This window comes from Hemicordylus capensis, chromosome 6 (genome assembly GCF_027244095.1).
Source record: "Hemicordylus capensis ecotype Gifberg chromosome 6, rHemCap1.1.pri, whole genome shotgun sequence".
NCBI lineage: Eukaryota > Metazoa > Chordata > Lepidosauria > Squamata > Cordylidae > Hemicordylus > Hemicordylus capensis.
Window position 1 is genome coordinate 167,846,665 of NC_069662.1, and position 27,128 is coordinate 167,873,792.

General features: G+C 47.7%; 1 protein-coding gene across 5 annotated transcripts in view; it reads left to right on the forward strand.

The window, feature by feature from the left end:
• LOC128330399 (cytochrome P450 2C19-like) overlaps positions 1–24,764 on the forward strand; it is a 29,293-nt gene extending 4,529 nt beyond the window's left edge. For 3 of the 5 annotated variants that reach the window (XM_053263222.1, XM_053263221.1, XM_053263220.1), the window contains 9 exons: positions 3,241–3,447; positions 7,604–7,766; positions 10,063–10,212; positions 11,604–11,764; positions 13,382–13,558; positions 17,669–17,810; positions 19,104–19,291; positions 21,615–21,756; positions 23,417–24,764. In XM_053263222.1, coding sequence (XP_053119197.1) covers positions 3,277–3,447; positions 7,604–7,766; positions 10,063–10,212; positions 11,604–11,764; positions 13,382–13,558; positions 17,669–17,810; positions 19,104–19,291; positions 21,615–21,756; positions 23,417–23,598 — 1,476 coding nt within the window. In that variant the 5' untranslated portion in view covers positions 3,241–3,276 and the 3' untranslated portion in view covers positions 23,599–24,764. Of the gene's footprint in view, positions 1–3,240; positions 3,448–5,257; positions 5,383–7,603; positions 7,767–10,062; positions 10,213–11,603; positions 11,765–13,381; positions 13,559–17,668; positions 17,811–19,103; positions 19,292–21,614; positions 21,757–23,416 lie in introns of those variants that run through there. The other 2 variants (XM_053263223.1, XM_053263224.1) reach the window with 2 other exon arrangements.
• Positions 24,765–27,128: the final 2,364 nt, after the last annotated feature.

Genomic DNA, 27,128 nt, shown 5'->3' on the forward strand with positions numbered 1-27,128 from the left:
CCACATTTTATCCAGGCATATTATACATTTCTTTTTGATGAATGTGACTTACGTAATCTGCTCAGGTTTGTCAAGTAAGGCAGTCCTTTGTAGGTTTTGATGAAATTTGGAGCAGCACTTCAAAAGTTATTAAGGGTCTCCTGACCCATTAAAGTCTATTGCTAGTAAATCCTGGCAAAGTTATACAGGGCATGGTCTGTTTGACAATGAAGCCAACATTTGAGAACCTCCTCAGTTGTGGGGATTCCATTCTCCACAATTACTGTGGATACATAAACCATGAATACTGAATAATTGGAGCAATGGGATTGTGGGAGTTAGGTTCCCAGATGACTGAAAACTACCCCAAAAATGGTGTGTGTGAGGTGGGGGGAAGGTTTTAAAGGATAAAATCAGGAGTGTAGCAAGGTTGGAGTGGGCCCAGAGACAAGATTTTAAAATGGACCCCTCGCTGATACACACACACACACTTCATAATATATATAGTGCACTCACACTCACATCCCCATTATGAATATGGTGAATATTTATATAGTTATAGTTATAAGTATATTGTTATATATTATATAATTATAATAATATAATGTTATGAATTATATTATAATGTATGAATGTAACTATATTTATATAGTTATTTAGTTAATTGCCAAGACTATGATCTCAGGCATGGCCAGACTGGGAGCACTGAGAAGGTGGAGGAATGTATGTGGGGAGGGTGCCAGGTTTTGAGCAGAGTGGCTGGGTTTCACCAAGCCTTTTTGTTTTCATTTAATTTTTTTTCCTGATAGCTTTTGATATCTGACCCTCTATTTTCTGTTACTTATAGGCTACTATAAATATTTCAAATGAAGTATCTCTTTTGAAGTATTTATAGTAGCCTATAACAGAAAACAGAGGATCAGATATCAAAAGTTAGCAGAAAAACTTACTATCATTCTATCTTTAGCAGACAGACTTCATTATTTCTTCTTGAGCTAAATTGATCTCCCTCAATGGCATCCAGTTTCAGTTACTGAAGTCAAAGAGCTAATTTTACAGCGAGAATCAGGAAAATCTCCTGGCAGTGACCATCTTCCTCCAGCACTTCTAAAGAGTCAAATTGACTGGTGGGCGCCGCTCTTAGACTCTCTTTTTACATAAATAGACCAATCAGCACAAATACCTACAGAATGGGGACTTGCAATAATAATTCATTTGTATAAGAAAGGCTCTAGAGAGAATCCGGCGAATTATAGACCCTTAAGTCTATTAAACGTTATTAGTAAACTACATGCAAAACATCTTTGTATGAAATTATGTCATTGGCTGGACCAGGAGGCGTTATTAGAAGATGAACAGGCAGGATTTAGAAACCATCGTTCAGCTATGGATCATTGTTTTATACTACATTATCTGATAGATAAACATGTCTGCCAACTGAAGTCTCCCTTACATGCTGCTTTTGTTGATTTTAAGATGGCATTTAATTCAATCTCCAAGGACTTACTTTGGGCAAAATTATTTTCGCTCTCAATAGATAAGAGACTTCTCTTGTTAATCTATAAATTAGATCAACACTCTTTTATTTGAGTGAGACATAGCTCAAGTGGCCATCTTTCTAAAGAAATCCAATCATCGAAAGGAGTAAGACAGGGATGTATACTTGCACCCACTTTGTTTAATATTTATATCAATGATTTGAATAAAAGAATGCAGCAACTTGACATTCATGCTCCGAAGTTGGCAGACAGGAAATTACCTATATTAATGTACGCTTACGATGCTGTAATTTTAGCTCAGTCGAGAGTTGGCCTAAGTAGAGCTTTGGCAGATTGTTAGTTATTGCCAAACTGAATATTTGGAAATCAACTACTCTAAAATGAAAATAGTCTGATTTCGTTATAAATTTAAGAATTTTTTTATGGGTAATAAAAGGTCAGCAGATAGAACAGCAGACCCAGTATAAATATCTGGGTGTGACTTTCCGTTATAATGGCTCCTTATCTACACATGTTAAGATGACTACTGATATGGCTAAGCGTTCGTCATCTGCTATTCTGAGATTTTTTCGCACGCAGGTTGGTTATCATATGCCAACTGCCCAGATCTGCCATGCCCCCAGACCACTTTGGGGTGCCCTGGCACCCCCCACAAGAGGGGAATGGGGCTTCCTCAAATCCCCATTATTCCCTATGGGGGGAAATACAAAAATTGGAAAAATATTCAGAAATTCACCAATAATCATAGAAGTGTCCAATTGCTTTGGGGTTTGGTGAGTGGTTGGCAAACCTGGGTGCCTACCACCCACCCCCTTAAGTGCTCTACATAGGGAGTAATGGGCTGGTTAGAGTCCCCATTATACCCTATGTAGAACCTTTTAGAACTGGTTCGAATTGGGTTTGAATTCGAACTGAACCGGGTTGGGGTGGGGAGGTTCAAGCAAAACAAAAACCAAACCTACATACCCTGGTTCAAAGCTCGCTTGAATTTGAACCGAACGGGCCAAGCCGGTTTTGTGCACATCCCTAGCTTGAGTTGCCTCTGAAGCTCTTTGCATGGCAAGCACCTTTCTGTAATGTACCTTGCTGGTCCTGTTCGCAGAACCTACAAAGTTGGCTAATATGGCTGATACATCTTGCCTTGTGCTGCAGGACCTTCGCCAGACTCAAAGTTTGGGGTATGTGTGTGCAAAACGGGGCAGCTTGTCTGGCTCCCCAGCAGTCCTAAGTGCAAGCAACATTCAGTTTTTTAAATTTTCTTTGTATTAAAAAAAAAAAAAAAGTAGGGGAGGGCAAGAAATTTGTGGGGGCAGGACCACCATAGCTTACACATGTGTGCACACGGACATACACACACACACACACAGAGGCAATGGGTCTGCTGTGTTGAGTTGACTGGGTGCATCTTTGGTCCCTGGCAACCTTAGAACCTGGGGGTTGGGGTGCGTTGAACATGCAGGTGGGTTGGCCAGGAATGGCCCAGAATAGAAAGTGTGATTTAGGAGAAATCATGAGCTGCTGCTCAGCAAATTACTCCCAGCCTCCCAGCACATGTGCCCTGCCCCATATAAGTCTATCCCATAGATTGAGAGTATGAAGGATTCGTATTCCTCATAGCTACAAAAGAGAAGAGGGCACAATTCCTGGCAAACACAAACATGGGCTCTGTTTCAAGAAGTATACAATGATCTTTGGACCAATGGCCATTCACCCCTGATATCTCCCGTCTCCCGACTGCTGACTCTCATTCTCTCACTCTCAGAAGCTCTAGAAACTCCAGCCGTCCTTCGGTGCTGCCATGGATCTATTGGGGAGCCTCCTGGTCCTCTGCCTCTCCTGTCTGTTTTTCCTGGCCGTGCGGAGGAAGAGGGCCAAGCACCAGAACCTCCCCCCTGGCCCGACACCCCTGCCGCTTATTGGGAACCTCCTACAGCTGAAGACCAATAACATAATGGAATCCCTGCAGAAGGTAAGAAATGGGAATTCAGCTCTGCTGCGTTTTCACTCCCTGATCCCATCTCTGTTTAGGACTTCAGGCATCACTTAATGCTGCTCGATCGAGCCCTCCAACAGGGCTTTCTGCCCCGCATCCCAGCTGCACCTTCACGTCTCAGGTCAGGCACTGCCAAAACAAAACAACAACAACAACAACAGAAATAAAAGGTTTCCACTTTTAATTTTGTTGCCCCTTCCCTCAAAACTGGAGCTGGGCCACAATTGAAAACTACATAAGGACAAGACACAAACAAGCCATTTTGGAATCACCATCTACCAGCTGAAGACCAATAACCAGATATCAAATTCCAGCCTGGTTTTTGTACAGACAGGGCTTTGCTTGTTTTTATTGACAATCTACACTGGAAAATAAACAAGGGAAGTTTTCTCTGTTGGCTCTAACATTAACCTGGTCTTCTCAACCTTGGGTATCCAGATGTTATTGGACTACAATTCCCATCATCCTCAGTCACAACAGCCAAAGGGCATTGTGGCTGGGGCTGATGGGCGTTGTAGCCCGACAACATCTGTGGAGCCAAGGTAGGGAAGCAGAAGGATTGGGGCGGGCAGTGTTTTGCAGTGGCACCAGTCTCTCCTGGGAGGTAGGTTCCAGAAGATGGCCCCGGAGAAATCCTGCTCTATGTCATGGTCTTTGGCCTACAGCATCCCACAGGGTTCCTTTCTGTCTGTGATGCTCTTTAACATCTACATGAAACCTCTGGGAGGGATCCTCAGGGGGGTTAGGGTGGAGTCGTGCTGCCTGGATATGCTGGTGACTGCTGGAATCCACCAAGGCCTGAGGCCGAAACTCTGCTTGCTGCTCACTGCAACAGCTTTTGAGTCTCGGGCTCCCTGGTCACCCCCGTCCTCCTGGGTGGCCTTTCATTGGCTTCTGGGGAGGAAGAGGAGTCCTGTCTGGAGCAGACCTTGCCTCATTTTCAAGGTCCCCTTGGTCCTGGTGCATTGGGTGTCTCAATCCTGCTTCCCGCTCAGCTTGGCTGCTGATTTTGGCTCTGGCTTTTGGCTTGTCTTTCACTTCACATTGCCACAAGTCCAGGATTGGCCTGGACAATTCGGGAATTTAATGTCCTGTCCAGGAGGTAGGAAATGTATTGTCCTGGATATGAAGTGTCCAGGAATTTGAGCAAGAAGATTGCTTTTATGGATTTTATCCATTTCCTCCCACCCTCGTGCTTTTCTCCAGGTCTTTCTAAGTGGGCAAAAACCAAAAGTTCTGCTGAAGGCAGCAACATGGGACATCAAATATAGGGCAGTGGGGTAGTGGGGAGAGAATAAATGTCCCAAGTCCAACTCTTGGTTGGACAATGGCGGAGGTGTATCTAGGGTGGGGCAGCTATGGCACCTGCCCTGGGTGCCATTTAAGGGGGCTGCCAGTCACTGCTTTCAATGATGTGCTCGGTGCCATGCGCTGCACCTCACCGCCTCCCTGCACCCTGCACTGCTCACCACCACGCCTCTGGGTGCCCCACACTGCGGAGCTAGCCATGGCCAGACCTAAGCAGCCCTGCCCGCCCCCTACGCTTAGTTGTGACTGAGTCTTGTGAGTTGCAATGAATGCTCCGCTCCCATTGGCCGGTGGCAGCGGTGGAGCGAGCTGATTGGCTAGCTATGAACACAAGGTCCCCTGTTTGGTTTTTCTCAGCATGGGTTCATGCTCTCCAAATTTTGGTGACGGCGACGGACGGCAGAGCAGTGAAAGAGTCACTGACCACGAGGAGCCAGGACTAACTGCCGGGAGGGTGTAGTGGGGTGTCGGGAGAGGTGACAGGCGGGGCTCAGGGGCTCAAGGAGGCGCTGGTGGAAGCTCTGAACGGGATCCTGTGTCTGGTGCAGGCATGAGAGCACACTGCTGCCGAGGAGCAGGTGAAGGTGCTGGCGGTGACCAAGGGTGAGCCCGGGCTCTGAGGGCGGGAAGAGGAAGAAGCAGGTAGTCTCCTCTCTCACCCCTTCGCTGGGCTTTGGCCTTTGGAGCTTCAGGTCCTCATGGCCAGTCCAGGAATGGGGCGGTGTTGTGGGCAGAGAGAGGAGGTCAGGACAGGCCTGCAGCCTCCCATCTTCCCAACCCAGTCTCTGCGAGAGGGATGGAGAGAAAGCATGGGCGGAGGGAAAGCTCCGACCCTCTTGATCAGGGGATTTTTGCAGGCAGTGGAAGGGAGTCCGGGGAGCTCAGCTCGCATCCCATCTCTGCCAGTTTCGCATTCATTTCAGGATCTCGTCAGCTCCCTGAGATCTCTTCCAGGTATTACAAGAGGTGCAAAACCAGCTGTCTCCCAGTTCCTCTTTGTGGCTGTTTGTCTTGCTTCCCGCCCATTCGGTAGGGCTTGACAAATTAGCTAGACAGGTCCTGGCACTTTGAGCCAGAGTGAACTATGGTGATCATGATTCGCCCTCGGTGATCTGCTATTTCCGTAGCAAGCACATTGAAGGGGTTTTAAATTCAACGTTTGAGAAATTAAAGGCACAGTGGAGCTGGATAGTGGCAGCGGGGAAGGTGGAGAGATAAGAAGTAATATCCCTATAGAAACTTTAAAATGTGTAAGTGGTGGGCTGCATACAGCTAGGGCTTTATCACCAATATAAATCATGGTGTGTGTGTGTGTGTGTGTGTGTGTGTGTGTGTGTGTGTGTGTGTGTGTGTGTGTGTTTAGGGGGAAACAGTTATTGAGTACGGTCTCTGATGAGAGTATAAAAATATTATGGAATGAGATAAAGGCATTTACGTATTAACGTAGGCTGAACAGTTTCCAAATGGAAGTATGTCCTCTTGCCTTAACTCTTGTAGATGGTGGCTTCGTGGGCTACTGGAGGAAATGTCCCAGGGAAAGCAATGTTGACTGCCCCCCCCCACCTTAGAACATTGCTTTGTGCATCCCATAACAGGCCCACATTGGTCATGGTCTGCCATGTGCACTGGGAAGAGGAGCAGAAGCTGAAGTGAACTTTGCATGTCTAGACTGCAGAGATCCCCATTCAGCCACAAAACTCACTGAGTGACTCTGGGCCAGTTGCTTCCCTCTCAGCCTACCCTACCCTACCCTACAGGGTTGTGGTGAGGCTAAACATAACCATGGACACTGCTCAGGGCTCCTTGGAGGAATAGCGGGATGTTGACATAACAATAAACAAATGCCCTTATATAAATGTTCATGTAGTGCCATAATTTGCTAATTAAAAGATTAACAAGCTTGACATATTTTTGAGTTGATATTATGTTTAAGTTATCTGAAGATGGATGTCAGATGTTTGGACAGGGGCGCAATTTCAGGGCCTGCCCTAGGCACTATTTTCCGTAGATATACCTCTGGACAATGGTTATTTTATGAACTGTTATTAAAGTAAGTCAGCACTTAATACAAGTGTCTTTCATTCCTCTCCTGCACTTGTGTTGCTGTCAATATATTTCTTTCTCATCTTTGGTTGTGTTTATTGGGGTGAAATGCTCCTAACACCCTCCTTGTTAAGAACGCTATAGGGAGAAAAGTGTGAAACTGCCACTCCAGTGCCAAGCCCTCTTTCCAGTCCTTAACCCATGGATCCTGGTTTTCTGCTCAGCTTTGATGCTTGACTTCAACTCTCCTGATTGTAGTTCCTGATTTTCTGCTCGACTTTGATTCTTTGTTTTGGCATTCACCCAGAGCTAAGCTGGCTTTTTGACCCCAGTCCACAGATTGTCTTGTTGTTTAGTTTATCTGTTAACCAGCGTGAATCCCTGCAGCAAGAAAGGTGAGTACCAGTTGCCGGGGAGGAAGAGCAGGAGGGAGGGCATGCCCTCAACTCCTGCCTGTAGGCTTCCAGCGGCATCTGGTGGGCCACTGTGTGACACAGGATGCTGGACTAGATGGGCCTTGGGCCTGATCCAGCAGGGCTGCTCTTATGTTCTAAGGTGAGTTCTTTACATCTCTAAGTAAATAAATAGCATTGTTTCTGGGATCAAATTTGTTTTGTCACTGGTGGGAACATTCAAAGAGGTGATCAACGTACAAAAGGTAACTCAACTCCTGGTGGGTTCTTCTCTCTCTCATCTGCCTCTGTTTCATCTGTTTGTCTGAATGCATCAACAGAGGCCTTCACCCTGCTTAAGTTCTCTCCTCCTCGCTCTGTCTCTACAGATGTGTGAAAAATATGGACCTGTGTTCACCGTGTATTTTGGCCCAGAGCGTATGGTGGTTCTCCACAGTTTTGAGACAGTGAAGAAAGTTCTGGTTGAGCACGGAGATGAATTCACCAACCGAGGCACCTTGCCAGTAATAGATAAGATTAACAAAGGATTCGGTATATTATTTATTTATTCCTTTGTCAGACCCATTTATATGTTATGTTCAATGTTCATGCACCAGGTATACAGTATACACAGGTGCAGTCATTCACATGTTATGCTGAACACAGGTAGAGACGTGCACTTCCTATCTGTCCCATGCATTGGAAGGGCTGCTGGTATCCAGGTCCACTTTTTAAATGAACACAGGTACAGTCATCCACACAAACATGTGTATGATTGTACAGACATCTGTACACTCATGCAGCATAATGTCGGAATCGAGCTTATGATCACACAAAAAGCAAGTCACAGGAGTTTGAGCACCAGTACATGGTAGATCTTTTCATGGGCTAGCAGGGAGACCCAACTGGTGTCCTGACTGTGCACCTTAGCCAGCATATGCCCCAGATCTTCTGTAACACTCTAAGTTCCATGGGAGATGTGTACAGATGTGTAGAGAAACTGATAACCAGGGAAGGTAAGGCAGGGGAGCTGTCACAAGATGAGTCTTATACTTGTGAAATGTCTTGCATCCGCAAGCATCCTTGCTGAAGTGTCCCAGAACATCTGAAGCTTCCAAACAGTCTTCAAGGGCAGCCCCACATAGAATGCATTGCAATAATCCAGTCTGGATGTTATGAAAGCATGATAAGAGTGTTTGCTTTCATCCTCGGCAAAGCTTCACTTGCAGCTCAGGGTGCGAGAGCAGGGCAGGCTGGTTTTTCCTGGTCAGCTGGCAGTCCTAGAAATCATGGTCATGAGGGCCAGCTCACATGTGTGTTGTGGCCACTGAGTGTGCCCTCCATATGCTTAGGAGTTCCTGCAGGAGTAGCATGTGTGAATCTGCATCCCAGGCAGGTGGGGCAGCCTGGATCTCCGGCAGTTCTGGGCTGTGGGGAGGTGCAGTTCTGCCGGGTGATTATTGGCCTCCTGAACTTGGAAGCCAGTTCAAATGGATACATGATGTGGAAGCCATTTTGAAAGGCAAACACTGTGACTGCGGGAAGCCAGTGAGTGGTTCTCAGAGGAGAAATAACCTGGGCAGGGAGGAGAGGAAAATTTCCTCTTTAAAGGTACCCCAGTTTATATTCCCAACTTCCTGAATTGCTTGGTTGTGTGAGTATTAAAGCTGTATCATGACCTCAAATTTAGGGGGGGAACACAGCATAACTTGGGGAGACACCCAAAATTCAGATGCCAGGTGACACTGTGCTGCTGGGGACCACCACCCCAGAAGGAGAAACCAAGCTAACACCCCCACCATAACCAGAGGACACTGGTCTGTCTCCATCCTCTGATTTGGATGTGATCTCTGAGGACCTCCAAGTCCTAGCAGGGGCAGAGGGCTAGCATTTCTGGACCTAGTGCTTAAGAAATAAGGCTAGGTGGCCCCTTGCCTTGAAATAGCCTCTTCCTAGAGGTGGGGTGGGGCCAATTCACCATGCTTGAGCAGCAGCTATAAGAACCAAGAAGTCACTGGAGCAACATCCCCTTCTAGGCTGCAGTGCCTGCCTTCTGTTTCCTCGCTCAGTGCTCTCCAAGGTCCTGACTCTGGCCTTCAGAGCTGCCCAGTCTGGCCTGCCTTGGTGGAGACCCAGAATGGGATAAGTAGTGAAGGTTGGCTCCACATACAAAGACAGTAAAGGTAGAAGGGACCCCAAAAAGTAAACAGGAAATACCCTGTTCAGGCTTTCAGGATCTGTGTGAACACACCACATGGGATAGTGTGCCAATGCATTAGAGATCAGAGCAGTGTTCCCTCTATCAGGGATTCCCAGATGTTGTTGACTTGAATCTGCGTGGATTCTGGATGTACAAAAAGAGCTACTCTTCATCTTCCCAGTGAAAGAAACATGAAGGAATGCAGTGTTGGATGTAGGGGCTGCCAACCGAAGGCTCTCCAGCAGTGGTTGGACTACAACTCCCATCATCCCCGGCCAATCTACATTGTGCCTGAGATGATGGATTGTAATCCAGTGACAGCTGGAAAGCCTCAGGTTGGCCTGCATGGCATGCTCACACACATTTCAGACAAAGCAAGAGGTCGTGCAGCCATTCTGACGTTTTCAGCCTGTCCTCTCTAAGCAAAGAGGCACCTTTTTAGAAGTGGTGATTCTTTTTACTGAGCAGGGGGAGAGCAACTGTCCCGAACCATCCCCAGCACAGCATTCCTCCAGTGGCTGTTGCTGGGGTCTATCTTATGTTTCTTTTTTAGACTGTGAGCCCTTCATTTATTTATTTATTTACATATAAACCATCTTGGGAACTTTTGTTGAAAAGCAGTATATAAATATTCATCATATTCTCCAGGTGTCCTCATGTCCAATGGTGAGCGTTGGGTTCAGCTCCGCCGTTTCTCCCTCACAACCTTGAGGGACTTTGGGATGGGGAAGAAAAGCATCGAGGAGCGAATCCAAGAGGAGGTCAAGCACCTGGTGAAGGAACTCCAGGCCAAAAAAGGTTGGTGGCAGATACACACATGTATTGTGCCCTGTCAGTCTTGTGGACTCCCTTACTGACTTCAGTCAGGCTTAGTCCTGTCTAACTGTGCACAAAATCACAATCTTTGCCCAACTTTTGTGCTCTCTAAGAGGGGAAAGGAGGGTCAGGAGGGCAGAGGCAGAGATGAATATTTATTTATTATTTATTTATTCAACATATTTTTAAACCACCCAAAACTTGCATCTCTGGCTGGTTTATCAGTAAAAATAACAGAAAAGTTAAAGCATTAGTTTAAACAAATAAATGACAAGAACAAAAATTTAAACCCTGGTTAAAATAAATGACAGCAAAAAGTTAAAACATTACAACAATTTAAAATTTTAAAACAATATTTTAAAACAATGTTAAAACTATTAAAACTGTATTTAATTAAAAGCCTTGGAGAACAGATGCATCTTTAAATATATTTTTTAAAATTGTCAGAGATGGGGGGCTCTTATTTCACTAGGGAGCGCATTCCAAAGCTTTGGGGCAGCAGCGGAGAAGATCCGTCCACGAGTAGCCACTAGACGAGCCAGTGGCAACTGCAGACGGACCTCTCCAGCAGATCTCAGTGGGCAGTGGGGTTCATGACAAAGAAGTCATTCTCTTAAATACCCAGGGCCCAAGCTGTTTAGGGCTTTATAGGTTATAACCAGCACCATGTATTTTGCCTGGAAACGTATTCGCAGCCAGTGTAGCTCCTTCAATACAGGAGTTATATGATCTCTCCAAGATGATCCAGAGACCAACCTGGCTGCCACATTCTGTACCAGCTGTAGTTTCCTGACTACATAGAAAGGCAGCCCCACATAGAGCACATTGCAGTAATCCAGTCTGGAGGTTACCAGGATCTGTACCACTGTTCTGAGGTCATTTATTTGAAGAAACGGACGCAGCCGGCATATCATCCAAAGCTGATAGAAAGCACCTCTGGCCACTGCCTCAACTTGGGAAACCAGGGAGAGACTTGGATCCAGAAGCACCCCAAAATGGCATACCTGTTCCTCCCAGGGAAGTGTGACCCCATCCAGGACAGGCAGATCAAGCTCATCTCCCAGGTTTCAACACTGCACAATGAGTACCTCCATCTTATCTGCATTCAGACTCAGTTTGTTATCCCTCATCCAGCCCATCACCGCCTCCAGGCAAGCATTTAGGGAGGTTATGCCTTTTCCCAGTGATGTTGACATGGAGAAGTAGATTTTCCATGTAGCAGCTTGTCTAAGGCCACTTAGGAAGTCCATAACTCAGCTGAAATTTGAACTGGAAATTTCCACTGTGCTCATTCAGTAGGGCTTTGTTGCAATGGACTGACATTGATAACTGGATAGGTCCAAGCTTTGCAGTCTTTCCGATTCTCTCCGCAGGCCAGCCCTTCAACCCAGTGTTCCTCTTCAGTTCTGCTACCTGCAATGTGATCAGTCACATCCTCCTTGGAGAAAGGTTCGATTACCAAGATCAGCAGATTGTCCAGATCCTTCACTGGATCACTGCAAGCGTCCGGTTTGAGAGCTCCACTGCAGGGCAGGTAAGCTGACTTGGAAGAAGAACATGAAGGGGATGAAAGTAAATTGTGTGCCACTGAGTGGTCGAAAGGGGTGGGTGTGGGTAGGAAGGGTAGAATGGATGGAGTGTGGGCTTTAGACTGGCACAGTAGTGTCAGTATAGTTTAGATGAGGAGCAGTGGGGGACGGGCAGAAGAAAGCGGTGGCGGAGGAGGAGCTTGCGGGTGGCGGGGGGCGGGGTTGGATTGCAAGAACGGGGGAAAGCCCTTCGCAGCAGATTCGCAAGATGTTTACTTCAGGAATGAAACTGACAGTTTCTACAGCTGAGGGCTTCTCACGCACTCCCTGCGATCTTTCTCCCATGTCAGTTCCCACTGTTTGTCTCAATTTCCCCCCTCCAACCAATCACACCCCAGGAGGAGGCACGAGACGCCTCCCTTCAGTATTACTTTTTTTTAGTTTGACTGCCAGCTGGATGTCCGCAAAATTGACGAGTCAAAGCAACAGAACATTACCCCAACCTGCAGTCTCCATTGTTAGGCTTCCACATATCTGCATATGTAAGCTGTGTTGCTATGGTGACCAAACTTTGAAGACACCCATTTTGCTTGTGTTTGTGTTTAACTCAGGAATTCCTCGCTCACTCCTCCCCTTCTGGGCTCCATAGAATTGCATCAATCTGCCACAAGCTCTCCCCCTGCCCCCAGCGCTTGCCATTGCAAATCACTCAAAAAACAAACCAGACTCAGCTGTCAAACTCTCCTTTGCTGACTGACACCTGGGTGGATTTATAGAAATCCACCCAACAGACATTAAGAAAACCCACACAAAAGGGCAACTAAGCCAAAATGTCGGCAATGGCCCCTCCACACATCAAAGGGAAATGTTGGGTTTTCTTCAGAAGTCGCTGGAAATACAGGATTTTTTAAAGCCGGACATACTTTGGGCTAAGCCAGAAGGCCCAGCCTCGCTTCGGGGGGGGGGGGAAGAGAGTCATATCTTTACTGCCCATGATACGTCAGGGTAAATAAAACTAATATGTGGACTGGCACACTCCAATCCAGAGTGGATTTGAATTAAAAGCCATGTGTAGAAAGCCTCCAGGGAGACCAAGCCCTGACTCCTGACTGAGATGCTACAACATCCTCCCTTGGTTGCCCCATTCCAGGTGCTCTCTTGGATCCTTTCCTTGAGCCTCTCTACAGGGGCCACCTGCTCTTCTTTCCATAAACACACACACACACACACACACACACACACACACACACACACAGACGTTGTTAACCTGAAATGGAATGGCCAACCAGGCAACAGCTCTTCATTTTGCAGCAATCTAAACAGATATCACAAAATGGCATTTAAGAGTCCAGGGAGCTCAGTTTTCCAATGAAATCAACCCTGAAAATCTTCGAGAAACCTCATACGAGCCAGAGAACAGGAGAGTACAAAGGAATACAACCCAGGATAGAAGGGTGGGAGTGCATGCATATTTGAGGTGTGTATGGATGCATATTTTTTCCAACAGTGCGGGCTGATTTCATTCATGGGACCATCATCTGTGCTTAAAAATGGATACAAGTGCACCAAGGAATTCACCACATCTATCAGTCTATAAACCCTCCCTTCTCTTTCTCTTTCAGCTCTACAACCTCTTCCCCAAGATCATGGACTACTTGCCTGGCCCTCACCAAACCTGCTTCAAAGAACTCATCCGTATCCAAGACCTTATAGCCCAGAAGGTGAAAGATCATGAGGAAACCCTGGATGCCAACGATCCTCGAGACTACATAGATTGCTTCCTCATCAAAATGGAGCAGGTAGGAAATGGAGGAACACAGTGAAGTCATTCACATGACCACAAGGGGGTGGGCTGGGGGAAAGGCAGGAGCCTACCTTCCCTCCTCACCCCCACACTGACCATTTGCCCATCAGGGCTCCATTGCCTGAACACCCACATGAGCAAGCTAGGGATGCCAGACATCCCACAATGCACCACATGAGCAGCATGGTGCTTTGGGGAAGCTCCACCCTCCCTGGCTGCTCCTTCCCCTCAACTCTATCATAAAGATGGCTGCCAGCAGCTCAGAGCCCCAGATGACCAGCCAGTCAGGTAAGAGGCACGTGCTTGTCCACCAGGTATCCCACAATGCACCGCTCAACAAGCGCAGTGCATTAAGGGATTTCCCTCATGAGTCGGGTGCTCTAAGCCTGACTCACCCAGGTAAAGTCACCAACTTAGGTAGGTAAAAGGTCAGGTCAAACTCCTGGGCTGCCCAGGGAAGCAGTGGCAGGATCAGCCTTGGCCTCTGTGTCCGTTATAAGAATCCTGACCCCCTAAACCAGGGGTTACCAACTTTGGGTCCCCAGATGTGGTTGGACTACAGCTCCTATCACCTCCAGCTACATCCCCAGCTGAAGGCCATTGTGCCTGGGAATGATGGGAGCTGTAGTCCAACCACATCTTGGGGTCCAAGATTGAGAACTGTTGTCCTAAGTAGAGTGTGTTCGGGCCAAACTAAATGGGGCTTATGAAGAGTCGGGATTTGCACAAAACCGGTTTGCCTGGTTTGGTTCAAATTTGAACCAGGTTCAGATTGGGGTGGGTAGGTTCGGTTTTGGTTTTGCTCAAACCCCCCTTTGGTTCAGTTCGAATTTGAACCCAGTTCGAAACGGTTCTAAAAGTTCTACATAGGGTATAATGGGGACTTGAACTGGCCCATTATACCCTATGTAGAGCACCTAGGGGCACAAAAGTGGGATGGGTGGTACGCATCCAGGGGTGCCTACCACCCACCAAACCCCAAGGCAATCGGAGACTCCTGCAATTATTTGTGGATTTTTGAAGGGGTTTTTTTTAGCAGTCAGAGGAAAGCATTGAGAGTGAAGAACTGTACTTACTACTACCTTAATTGTGTAATTGCTATGAACCGAACTCAGAGTTCAGAGCAATAAAGCAATTAAGGCCAGTAGGTGAAAGGTCTATCAATGATTTCCTATGGAGCCCAAAATTAATTCTTTAAAAATTCCTAATTAAAGAACAATAATTCCTGTCAACTTGGAGGTTCCTGGGTGGAGTTGAGGCCATACCTGCTGTGCCTCCAGACCCATTTTGGGGTGCCCTGGCACCCCCCAAAGGGGGGGAGGGGACATCCTCAAATCCCCATTATTCCCTATTCAAAAATTCAAAAATAATCATAGGAGTCTCCAATTGCCCCTAGGTGCTCTACATAGGGTATAATGAGCGGGTTCGAGTCCCCATTATACCCTATGAGAAAAATAATTTTAATAAATTCAAAAATTCACAAATAATCCCAAGAGTCTCCGATTGCTTTGGGGTTTGAGTGGTAGTTGGCAGCCATGGGTGCCTACCACCAAACCCAGTTTTTGAGGCTCAAACCAGTTCAAACCAGTTTGAACCAGTTCAAATAGAACCAGCATTGCAAAACCAATGCCCTGTTTGGTTCAAGTTCGAACCTTCAAACTGGTTTGAATTTGAACCTGTTTGCACTTCCCTAATGAAGAGCAGTTGAAGGGTGTTTACAGACAAAGGAATGCTGCATTTGAAAGAGGGAATGCTCACTGTTTTTCTGCTGGACGTTCAGATGACATACTTGACCCCATGATGTACTATCTGTAGGCCATTTGCTTCAAATCCACAATCGGTCTTTTGAAAATATTCTGTTAAGGTTTGGGAGCAAATGGACAGCAGATCGCACTGCAAACTTGTGTGTGATGGCCACCTACATCATCTGAATGCCCAGAAGAAAAGTGGTAAGGATGTCAATTTCAGATGGAACATTTTCCATCTGGAAACACCAAGGCAGTCTTTACTCTGGTGAAGAAGGCCTTGGCAGCTGGAAAAGCAAAACATTTTATTTTAATGGAAACCGCCCCAAGCCACTTTAGGAAGGGCAGCAAATAATAAATAAATACATACATACATACATACATACATAATAAAAGAGTTGCAAAATTGTTCTCGAGCAGGGATTTCAAACCTTGGAGATATCCCCCAGATGCTTTAGGACTACAACTTCCATCATCCCCAGCTACAATGATGATGGGAGTTGCACTCCAACAGCATCTGGGGACTCAAGGTTGGACACCCTTGCTCTAAAGACTGGCTATGAGAGAAGACCTTTCTGAAGGCCTTAAATCTTCCCGGAGGCCTGGGCCTTGTGACTGGTGTCTGTTTCTGTGTTTGTTTGTTTCTCATATTTCTACATCACCAGATATGTGCGTCTCCTGGTGGTGTACAGAATTAAAACACAACAAATATAAAACAGAATAAAACCAGTTAAAAGTCCACAAAGTCAGTGTTATATGGTCCCTTTGGGTTGTCCCAGAGACCAGGCTGGCTGCCGCTTGCTTTACCAATTGTAGTTTCCAGACTACGTACAAAGGCAGCCCCATGTAGAGTGCATTACAGTACTCAGGGCAAGAGGTTTCCATCATATGCACCACTGTTTTAAGATCATTTACTTCCAGAAATGGACGTAGCTGACGGATCAGTCGAAGATGATAAAAGGTGCTTCTGGCCACTGCCTCAACCTGAGAAACCAGTGTGAGTCTTGGTTCCAGGAGCACTCCCAAGCTACGTAACTGATCTTTCAGAAGGAGTGTAACCCCATCCAGAACAGGCAGATTGAAACCATCTCTCGGGTCCCAATCCCCACAGTCAGTACCTCCCTCTTATTTGCATTCAAATTCACTTTCTTATCCCTCATCCATTATAATCTCCAGGCAGGCATTTGGGGGGATATACCATTTCCTGATGAAGTTGATATGGAGAAATAGATCTGGGTGTCATCAACATATTGATAACACCCTGCACCAAACCTCCTGATGGTCTCTTGCAGCAGTTTCATGTAGATCTTAAAGAGCACTGGAGACAGTATGGAGCCTTGTCGAACGCCATACTTTAGTTCTTGCTTTGCAGAGCAGAAGTCTCCAAGTGACACCATCTGGAATCTACCAGAGAGGGAGGAACAGAACCATTGTAAAACTTTGACAACCAATCCTTCCCTCCTCAGGTGACTCAGAAGTTTACCATGGTTGATGGTATCAAAAGCCACCAAGAGATCCAAAAGGATCAGTAGTTGATAGCCAACTGGAGATCTCACTCTGTTGATAGCCAGTTGGAGATCATCCATCAGTCTAACCAAGACAGTCTCAACACCATAGCCCACTTGAAAGCTGGTTTTAAATGGATCTAGATAATATATATCATCCCAAACTGTCAAAATTGGCACAGCCTTGCCCAACCATGGAAGATTAGAAATGGGTCCATAATTAGTTAACTCTGAGGGATCCAATGCAGGTTTCTTCCAATAAAGTCTAATGACAGCTTCCTTAAGACAAGGAGGCATCCTGCCCTCCCTCCCTCAGGGAAGCGTTTATAGTATTTACCAGACCCTCTCTGATAATACGATTACTAGATGAGAGAAGACAAGTTGGGCAAGGGTCAAGAGAACAGGTAGTAGGACACACAGTCTGAAGCACCTTGTCCACATCCTCAGGAATCACATACTGAAAAAGATCCAATCCAATCCTATAAGAGGAGTTGCTGGACATCTCTACAATAGACTCTGGAGTAACTGTTAAATCCAGCTTGGCCCGAATACGAGAGATTTTATCTGCGAAATGTTCGACGATAGTTTAAGCGTAGCAGTTGAGTACCAGTTGCAGGGGAGTAACAGCAGGAGAGAGGGTATGCCCTCAACTCCTGCCTGTGGCTTCTAGAAGTATCTGGTGGGCCACTGTGCAAAACAGGATGCTGGACTAGATGGGCCTTGGGCCTGATCCAGCAGGGTTATTCTTATGTTCTTATGTTCTTAATTATCAAGAACATATGTTCTTATGTTCTTAAGTATCAAGTCGGCCCTTGGTATGGAGGGTGACTTCCTCAGTGTTCTCCCTGCTTTCAGGAAAAGCACAATCCCAAGACTGAGTTTACTAGAGAGAACCTGATTATGACGGCTTATGACATATTCCTTGCCGGCACAGAAACCACCAGCACCACCCTGAGATACACCTTAATGGTCCTGACAGAACACCCAGCGGTGGAAGGTATAACAAAAACTGAATTTTCTTCTGCTTGATAATAGATTGCATGTCTCTTAAAGGAGGGTGATTATGCTGGAGATCCATGTTTCTCAGGCAGCTGATTTGTCATTTGCAAAATGTTGTCTGTCTGATCCCCTTCCTGTGATGGCTTGTTAATTTCACTTGTTTCCTTCCCTGCCTTATGCCAAAGACCCCAGAGAGGTTCCAATACATTCCAACCCCATTTTGTCATGAAAACTGCTCCAAGCAACAGGCTAGGCTGAGAGGGAGAGGCTCGCTAAGCTGGAGGGCAAAGAGGCTGGTGGGGCGCGGCTGCAGCACACAAACTGTGGCTGTCCACAGAATCAGGGGAAGTGCTGAAAATCCCAGGCAGTCTGGCACAAGGGTTCCGTTCATGGCAGGCCCACTAGGAATGTGCACCAAATCAGTTTACCTGGTTCGGGTCCAGTCCAAACCAGAACCAAACCGAACTGAACTAGGCACGTTCAGTTTTGTGCCCCCTGAACAGTCCCCCGGCTCAGCTCAAATTTGAGCTGGGTTGGGGGTTCTCAAGTTTTTGTTTTAAAAAAATATTTTAAAGAACACTCATTGCCGGGTCTGGCGGCCTCAGGAGCTGCTGCCGTGGCCCCGGGGAGCTCTCTGCTGTCGCTCCCCTTGCTGGCCTCCCCCTGCTCTTTAAAGGGCTATTACAGCCTGTTTTGGGGTCATTCCAGCACTTTTTCTGGTGGCAGCGGCCATTTTGGAGATCATCATGCATGCATCCTGGCCATTTGCATGGCCGGGTCAGGACCACTAGCACATATAGGGCTGGAATGCCCCCCAAATGGGTCAAAACAACTCTTGAGGGAGCAGGGGGAGGCTGGCGGGGGGGGGGACAGCAGAGACCGCCCCGCAGCCACAGCGAGTATTTAATTTTTTTAAAAAACCCTTTAGAACCCTTGAACTGGCCCTGAGCTGTGCCGGACCGGTTTGATGGGGATCCGGCTCGACCTCGAGCTGGTTCTCACATCCCTAAGGCCCACTCAAGTAAGATTCAGGTTCAAAAATGTCTCTCTGGCTCTGCTGTATAGGTCTGCTCAGGGAGATGTTGGATTTATTTCTCAGGCAGTCAAAACACAAGATTAATCTTGTGGAAGCCCAACACTGAGAATTTTCCTAAGGATTCTGGATGCAGAGAACAGCCAAGGGAGTATGCCCATACACTGAGAGGTAGCATTGTCAGGTTGAGCAAGATTGGCCTTTGTCTGATTTTGCTATGTGCACTTAAAAATGCTCCATCTTTGAATCCATTTCCAGTAAAGATCCACGAGGAGATAGACCGAGTGATAGGCCGGGAGCGCCCTCCTGTTATGAAGGACCGCCCTCAGATGCCATACACGGAGGCCGTCCTACACGAGGCCCAGAGGTTTCTTGATTTACTTCCTTTAGGGTTCATCCGTATGGCAAGACGGGACGTTGAAATTGAAGGCTTTACCATACCCCAGGTAACGGGAGGTCAATCTGTTGCAATTCCAGACCAGGTTGCTAAAGGAGTAGTCCACTCTTTGGTCAGAGGTTAATCATTACAGACCCAAGGAATTAGGCAGGATTTCATATTCCACAAACCCTCTTTGCGAACTTCTTGTTGAAAAGGGATGTCTAGGTTAGGGAGCTTGGAGGGGAGATTTCTTTATCTAGCCCAGCAGCTCCAGCAGAAGTGCACAGCTAAGGAGAGCACTGCTAATTAATATTGTCATGGAGTTAAAGTTCTTCTAAATGAAGTGATTTATTTAGAAAACCCATCAGGGAGATAGATAAGGCCTACATGCCTTGCTGCTAGCTACATACAGGAAGAGGGAAAGGGAGAAGACAGAAATCTCTCTCTCCAGGTGAGAGAATGAAAGCTGAGACTCTCAGGGGGAGTAGAGAAAGCATAGTAGGAGAGGGGATTCTCTTGCTCACTTATTATCTCTACCCCTAGTGCCCCTAGTGGTCAATAGGCTGCTGGTGCTAAGAGTTGATGTCATCAGGAGCTGCACCTTCAGCAGTCTAGATATTCTAGATAAAGAGATCTGGAGGAGAGATTTGGTGGAGTTACAGATTGGAAGGGCTGACCTCTGTGATGCCACCTCTCTTACTACCTTCAAATCCCTCCTCAAAACCCACCTTCTCCATTAACCTTTGGCACAACCCCTCCCTCCCCACGCCCAACTATGGGTGTGGTCATGCTGAGACTCTCCAGCTGCAGTGGGACTACAACTCCCATCATTGCCAGACACAACAAACTTCACTGTAAGAAGAAAGGAAGGGGGACTGAGTTGGAGGCTGGGGTAAGCAGGGCCATAGGATTGTTTATATCAGTCACACAGACTTAGGTTCACTTACTGTGGGAGACTTCCAACCTGGAGGTCTCTAGCTGTTGGAATACAACTCCCATGATCCCCATAGGAAAAGAGGAAGCTGCCATATACAGAGTCAGACCCTTGGTCCATCTAGCTCAGTATTGTCTACACAGACCGGCAGTGGCTCCTCCAAGGTTGCAGGCAGGAGTCTCTCTCAGCACTATCCTGGAGGCTTTACACACAGGGCTTTTACTTTGAATCTCCTCTGGAATGGTGTGTGCAAGTCCACATATTAGCTGCATTTACCCCGACATCTCTGCGGGCTATCAGGGACCAGTACAGACAGGACTGTGTTTCCCCCCGAATCGAGGCTGCACTTTCTGGCTTAGCCCGAAGTATGTCAAGCTTTAAGAAATCCTCTAGTTTCAGAAGCTTTTCAAAAAAATATCCGAGGCTTCTGTTATGCCCTGCCGCTTCTCTCTTGATGTGTGGAGTGGCAATGCTGTATTTTGGCTTTTCAAAACTCAATGAAGCGGAGTTTACATGGGATTCCTTCCTTCCTTCCTTCCTTCATTTGATTTCTATAGCCAGTGGGAACGCACAGGAAAAAGATCTGCAAGGGATTGCGGAGAAGATCTGACCCTATGTGAATTGTCGATTTGGTCCCCCAAATTAAACATCTTGCAAATCTGCTGCAAGCAGATTCACTCTTCAAATACCCCGCAGCATGAAGGCATTTGCGAATAACTCCTTGGAGATGCCAGGGAGGGAACTTGGGAACTTCTGCATGCAAGCATCCAGATGCTTTCCCCAGATTGGCCCCATCCCCTAAGGGGAAGAGCTTACAGTGCTCACACACATAGTCTCACATTCAAATGCAAACCAGTGTGGACCCTGCTTAGCAAAGAGGACAACTCATGCTTGCTACCAGCTCTCCTGGGGATGACGGAAGCTGCAATCTGAGAAGACAAGACTATGATAAGTCTGGCACCTGCATCATGATATTCCCCCGCTTAGCCCTGTGTCCATCTTAGACCTCCCCTTCCTTTCTTCTCTCCCCTCTCTCTCTGTTTTAGATTATACACTACCCAGGAGCAGGGACTGGTGGCAAAGCACCAAGCATGCTGGGTCTGCTCAATCATTAAACAGGGATACATCAACGGTTGGGAGGGGGGCAGAGGGGAGGCTATGAATGGGAATGTGGCTGGCCAAGGGAATGAGAGACAAAGAGGAGCAGACACATTCACACGTCTTTAGGCCTCATTTCACTGGAGAGTGGGGTTAAGATCCAGCTCCGGAGAAGAGCAGAGTTCTGAAGCCGGCTGTTGGAGAAAAGGAAGCCACTGAGCCACAGGAGTTGTCTCTGGAGCTGTTGCAGGCATAGGGGCCTTTTTAGGGGATAGGGAATTTTTATACTGCCCTTCCAAAATGGCTCAGAGTGGTTTACAATGTGTTGCCTTGCTCTCTCCTCTGCTTTTTCCTATAGGGAACCACCATCTTTCCCATGCTGACCTCTGCACTGCATGACCCCAAACAGTTTAAAAATCCACATTTGTTTGACCCCCAAAATTTCCTGGATGAAAGAGGAACCTTCAAGAAGAATGGAGCAGACATACCTTTTTCTGCAGGTAGGAATGGAAATGCCACAATGAAAAGGACGTAAGCATAGCCCTGTCAGGTAAAGGTCAAATGTGCTGTCAAGTCAGTGTCCACAGAGCCCTGTGGTTGTCTTTGGTTGAGTACAGGAGGAATTTACCATTGCATCCTCCCGCATAGTATGAGATGATGCCTTTCAGCATCTTCCTATATCGCTGCTGCCCGGTAGAGGTGTTTCCCATAGTAAATCCACTATTTTGCGTTGGTTCTTTGGGACAACTTCAATTTCGCAATTACACCTCCCAGAAAACTTGCAGTAAAGCCTGCTGTGTGTAAAAGTCCCAGGTAAGTGTGTGGAGAAATGCAGCCTCAGGCAGCCAATCTAACCACATTTAGCTGGAAGTACTTTTCATTGAAACCTAAAGGACTTGCTAGCAAGGAAAGCATGTCTACTTAAAAATGAACTCCATTGCATTCAACTGTCTGAGATCCTTTCCTGGTAAGTGCATATAGGATTGCACATGCTCAGGGATGTAAAGCAAACCAAACTAATCTGTGCTCCCAGTATATTTTGCTCCCTATAGGAGATCAGTAAGTCCCATATATACCATATATAATATGGTATATTATACCATATAATATTGTTTGTTCCTGAAGTTTTTGTAATTTTCTGCCATGAAACAAACCACTTATAGGACAGCACATTTTTCAGTCTGTTTCAAATTAAATATTCAGAGACTTCTCAGTCTCCCCGCCCCCATATCCCCAGCAGATCCCTATATATGGGGGCGAGGGTAACCAAAAAAAAGGAATTCACATTCTATCTCCATTACTGGTAAAGTCTGGGCTGGGCTGGGCAGGGCAGGGCAGAGGGTCTGCAGAGAACTGTGGTGGGTAAGGGCAGCCAGCACTGGCCACTCTGCCTGCCGCCTCCTTCCCTCTCTCCCTCCCTCCCTTTCTGCTTGGAGAGCTTCATGCTTCAGTCAGGCCTATGCATAGGCCCCTCTGGAAGCCCCGCCCACCTGCCGATCAGCTGAGAGGTGGAGAGAGAAGGAGCTCTAGCAGCATGCAGGTTGCTTAGATTGCCGGCCAAGAAAAGCAGGAGAGAGGGCAAACAGGGCAAGGGGGACTGGCTGAGGGGCCTTGGGGATGGGCGGGCAGGCAATGGGGAGTCATGTGACATGTCTCTGGGGGGGCCCTGGAGGCAGTGGGCCCTGAGACAACTGTCTCCCCTTGACTAATTAGAGTTACGCCCCTGATCAAGTCATTTCATCCAGCAGCCTCTTTCTGGGAAGACTAGACCTGTGGTCAACCTGCCTCTCCTGCTATTTCCTTCCCAGCCACTGGAATTCAGAGAGGCTCCCTCTGAAGCTGAATGTAGCCTGCAGTCGTCGTCATGACTGTGAGACACTGATAGGTCTATCGGCCATTAACCGGTATATTCTCTTTTTAAAGCTATCATAGAAGCCAAACCCATAACTTGTGGCACTGGATTCCAGCAATTAATTGTGTGGAGACCACCTTCCCTCTGTCCGCCCTGAGTTGACACCAGTCAGTTAACTGGACATCTCTGAATTCTAGTAGTGAAAGGGAGCAATGGAGCTAATCTTTGGAACAGACAGGGATTTGTGGGAACAGAGTTTCCCTTCTGAAACATAACCTGCTGGTGCCTTCTGTTCCCCTCGACTATAGGGAAGAGGAACTGCCTAGGAGAGGGTTTGGCCCGCATGGAGCTCTTCTTATACCTCACCAGCATCCTGCAGAACTTTCGTCTCAAGCGCCCTCCAGGAGTCACCAAAATCGACCTCACACCGGATGTCAGTGGGGTTGTAAATGTGCCGCGCCAAGTCCAGATCTGCTTCTGCCCACGCTAATCAGCTGCCTCCCCACCCATAGTATTGCTGGGGGTCTCACAAGGACTTCCACCTTCTCTCGTTGATTCACTCTATAGCTACAAAATAGATCTGAGCCTGTTGGGGTTCAGGATTAGATCTGCTTCTTAGCGTCACCCAATGGATCCTGGGAACTGGACTTTCAGAAGGCTTCACTGCATTCTCTGCAGAAGGCACAGACAGGCTGTTTCTTTGCCAGCAACCTGGATCATTTATGATGCCAGGTGGCTATCAGAATTACCACACTCATGATAAAGTAAAGTAAGTCTTTACCGCCAACAAAACCAGTATGAGGATAGAAAGTCAGCAGGGGAGGGGGCACTCCCTGTGTATTGCACAGAGTTCCACATGTATGACTATTTGCCCCATGCGCAGAAGTCATGGGTGTGTGCTTGGCGGAAGGAGCTCCTGGCTCTCAGGGAACAAGTTTGTTCCCTTGAGACCAAGGTGGCAGGTCTGGAGACGCTCAGAGAGACAGAGAGGCATGTGGATGAGACCTTCAGGGACGCGATAGAGGCATCCCACTACAGGGCTGATAGCTCCTCTGCTGTCAGGGGGATTGAAAGTCTCGGGCAAGGAGGACATCGGTCTGAGGAAAAGCGGGAAATGCTCCTTTGGAAGGGACCCTTTCTGTGGATGATGAGCCCATATCCTCTAGCACATGGGTTACTCCACCGGTGGGTTGGGGCCTCCTTGTAGTGGGTGATTCGATCATTAGAGGTATATAGAGAGTAGGGATGTGCATAAAACCGGTTCTCCTGGTTCGGTTCGGGTCCGGACCGGGTCCGGACCGGACCGGGGAGGTTCGGTTCTGGTTTTGCCGGACCACCCCCCCGGTCCGGTTCGGTTTCAAACCGGTTCGGATCCGAACCGAACCGGTTCGGATCACAAAAAGTGGCTGGTTTTGAAGGGGACATTGTGTTCTACCTGCCACCCAAATTTCAAGTCGATTGGACCTTCCTCTGATTTTTTACAAATTTTTTTAAAAAAATTAATTCTTGCCCATAACTCGCAATGTGGAGCCCTTAGGGGCAAAAAAGCTGGGGTGGGTGGTAGCCACCCATGGGTGTCCTCCACCCCAAAAATCCCAAGGCAATTGGTTGCTCCTAGTATTATTGGTGAATTTTTGAAGAAAAATTTTTTTCCATTGCCTAGAATGGGGGTTTGGGGCTGCCCCAGACCCGCCTCTGTGGGGTGGCAGCACCCCCAAAGTGGGTCCGGGGCCATGGCAAAAATGCCCTCAGTCCCTCCCTGCAATCCCCGTAGAGATAGGAGTGATGGTTCTGTTGTTTTTCTGAGGTGTTCTGAGTGTAGATTCTATGATAGCTAATGAGATTTCCAATGAGACACCATGAATCCACTCTCATTTGCTATCACAGAATCCACACTCACTCAGAACACCTCAGAAAAACAACAGAACCATCACTCCTATCTCTACGGGGATTGCTGGGAGGGACTGAGGGCATTTTTGCCATGGCCCCGGACCCACTTTGGCGGTGCTGCCACCCCACAGAGGCGGGTCTGGGGCAGCCCCGAACCCCCATTCTAGCCAATGGAAAAAAAAAAATTTCTTCAGAAATTCACCAATAATACTAGGAGCAACCCAACAATTGCCACCCCATCTTTTTGGCCCCTCTCTCTGGGCGCCCTAACACGTAACACCTAGTCAGTCCATCTTAATGCCTACCTACTACCACCACTCCTATCCAAGCAAGTAAGAGGAGGACACTCAGAGAGACAACACCCACTCTCTGATCTAACAAAAAGGCCACTGCTGTGCTGCCTGCCAGCACAGCAGCAGCAGCGGAGCAGCACACTAAGCACAAGAGCAGCACACACAGAGAAGAAGCAGGAGGCGGAGCAGCAGAGCAGCAGACCTGCCGCTCTGCATGATGGGTGACGTGATGCCCAAAGAAACCACCGCCTCACTCAGTGCCTGCCACTGACTAGGCCCGACAGACAGAAGCCAGCCAACCTGCTCTGCTCTGCTCTGATGCTCCCCATGGATGATGCACACACACCCTACATCTGCATCCCAATGACCAGACCAGACCAGACCAAGTGCGCAGAGTCAGCACAGGCCAGCAGCCACCAGCCCAGAAACAACAACAGCTACTACTGCTACCACCACAACCAGTGTTGCCGCTACAATAACATTCCCAGTCCAGTCACGCGCGCCACAGCCTGAGCCTAGCACACAGCCAACAGCTGCTGCCAGCCAGTGCCTGGCAAGCCCAGCCAACATGAGGAGGAGAGAGCTAACAAGTAGACGGCGCACGCACATCACCAACCCATCACGACGGCGCAACTGCAAGGGGAGAGGGCACAATTACAGGCAGGAGGAGGAGGAGGAGGCAAGGCAATCCTAGCACAGATTTGAAAGTTTAAAATCCACCAGGACATCTTCTAGAATCTAGACTTCTGTTTTTTCTACCACCAGCTGTAGTGTCTAGTTAGTCAGTGTGCTGTGCAGCTGAGCTGAGCTGAGCTGCATGTGAGGAAGGGTGATTGTAGCTAGTTCTTTAGTTTCAGCAGACTGAGCATTGAGCATGGGCAGTGGCCTTGGGAAGCAACACAATTACACGACACTCACCTGCTGCTGCTGGTCCTAGAAGTTGCCTCTTCTCGTCTTCACCTCTTCGTGTGTGTGTGTGTGTGTGTGTGTGCAGTGAGTGCATGCCTTTTGCCTTGCTGGAAAGAAATGCTTCTCTGGTCCACCACCACATATCTGCTCAAGGACACAGAGGCCCAAGGCAGAGGTGGTGGTGGCACCAGTGTGAGTGCATGTGTGCTGGTGGTGTTTGCCACCACAGGTGTTTTGTGTGTGTATGTGTGCGCTGCTAGCTAGGAGGGGGGAGGGAAGCAGGGAGGGAGGCAGGGAGGCAGGGGGGAGGAAAGGGGAGGGGGAGAGGGATGTAGAGGGGATTGAAGGGGGGAGGGTCCGGCTCAGAGTTGGTCAGCCACATATTTGTGCACACACGTGCTCACGTGTGTGCTTCGGTGGGAGAGACCAGACTCTCATCATCTGCCAGACCGGGGTTGGGGGCAGGTGAGGCGGTGGTGGGCTGGAAGGGAGGGAGGATGGAAGGTGGTGAAGAGGAAGGGGAGAGGATGAGAGGGGAAGGATGGAGGGAGGCATGGGGGGGAGGAAAAAAAACATGTAGACAGACACACACCACACTACACACAGAAAGCATCCACACACAGAGACAGTGCTAGGCATCCATTCACACAGACAGACAGACAGACAGACACACAACAGGAAGAGACAGACTGAGCCTGCACCACACACACACACACAGACCCGATTCCCCCCCTGCACAGTTATCAATCAATATGTTGTGTTGGCAGCCAGTTCATTGCTATTCTACCACCAGCTGTAGTGTCTAGTTAGTCAATCAAGATGAACACAATCAAGATGAACATAAGATGATAATAATTCATTCGTTTCATTTCAAAAAATCACCCAATCATTTTCTCCATGTAAACCAAGCCCCCCACACATGATTTCT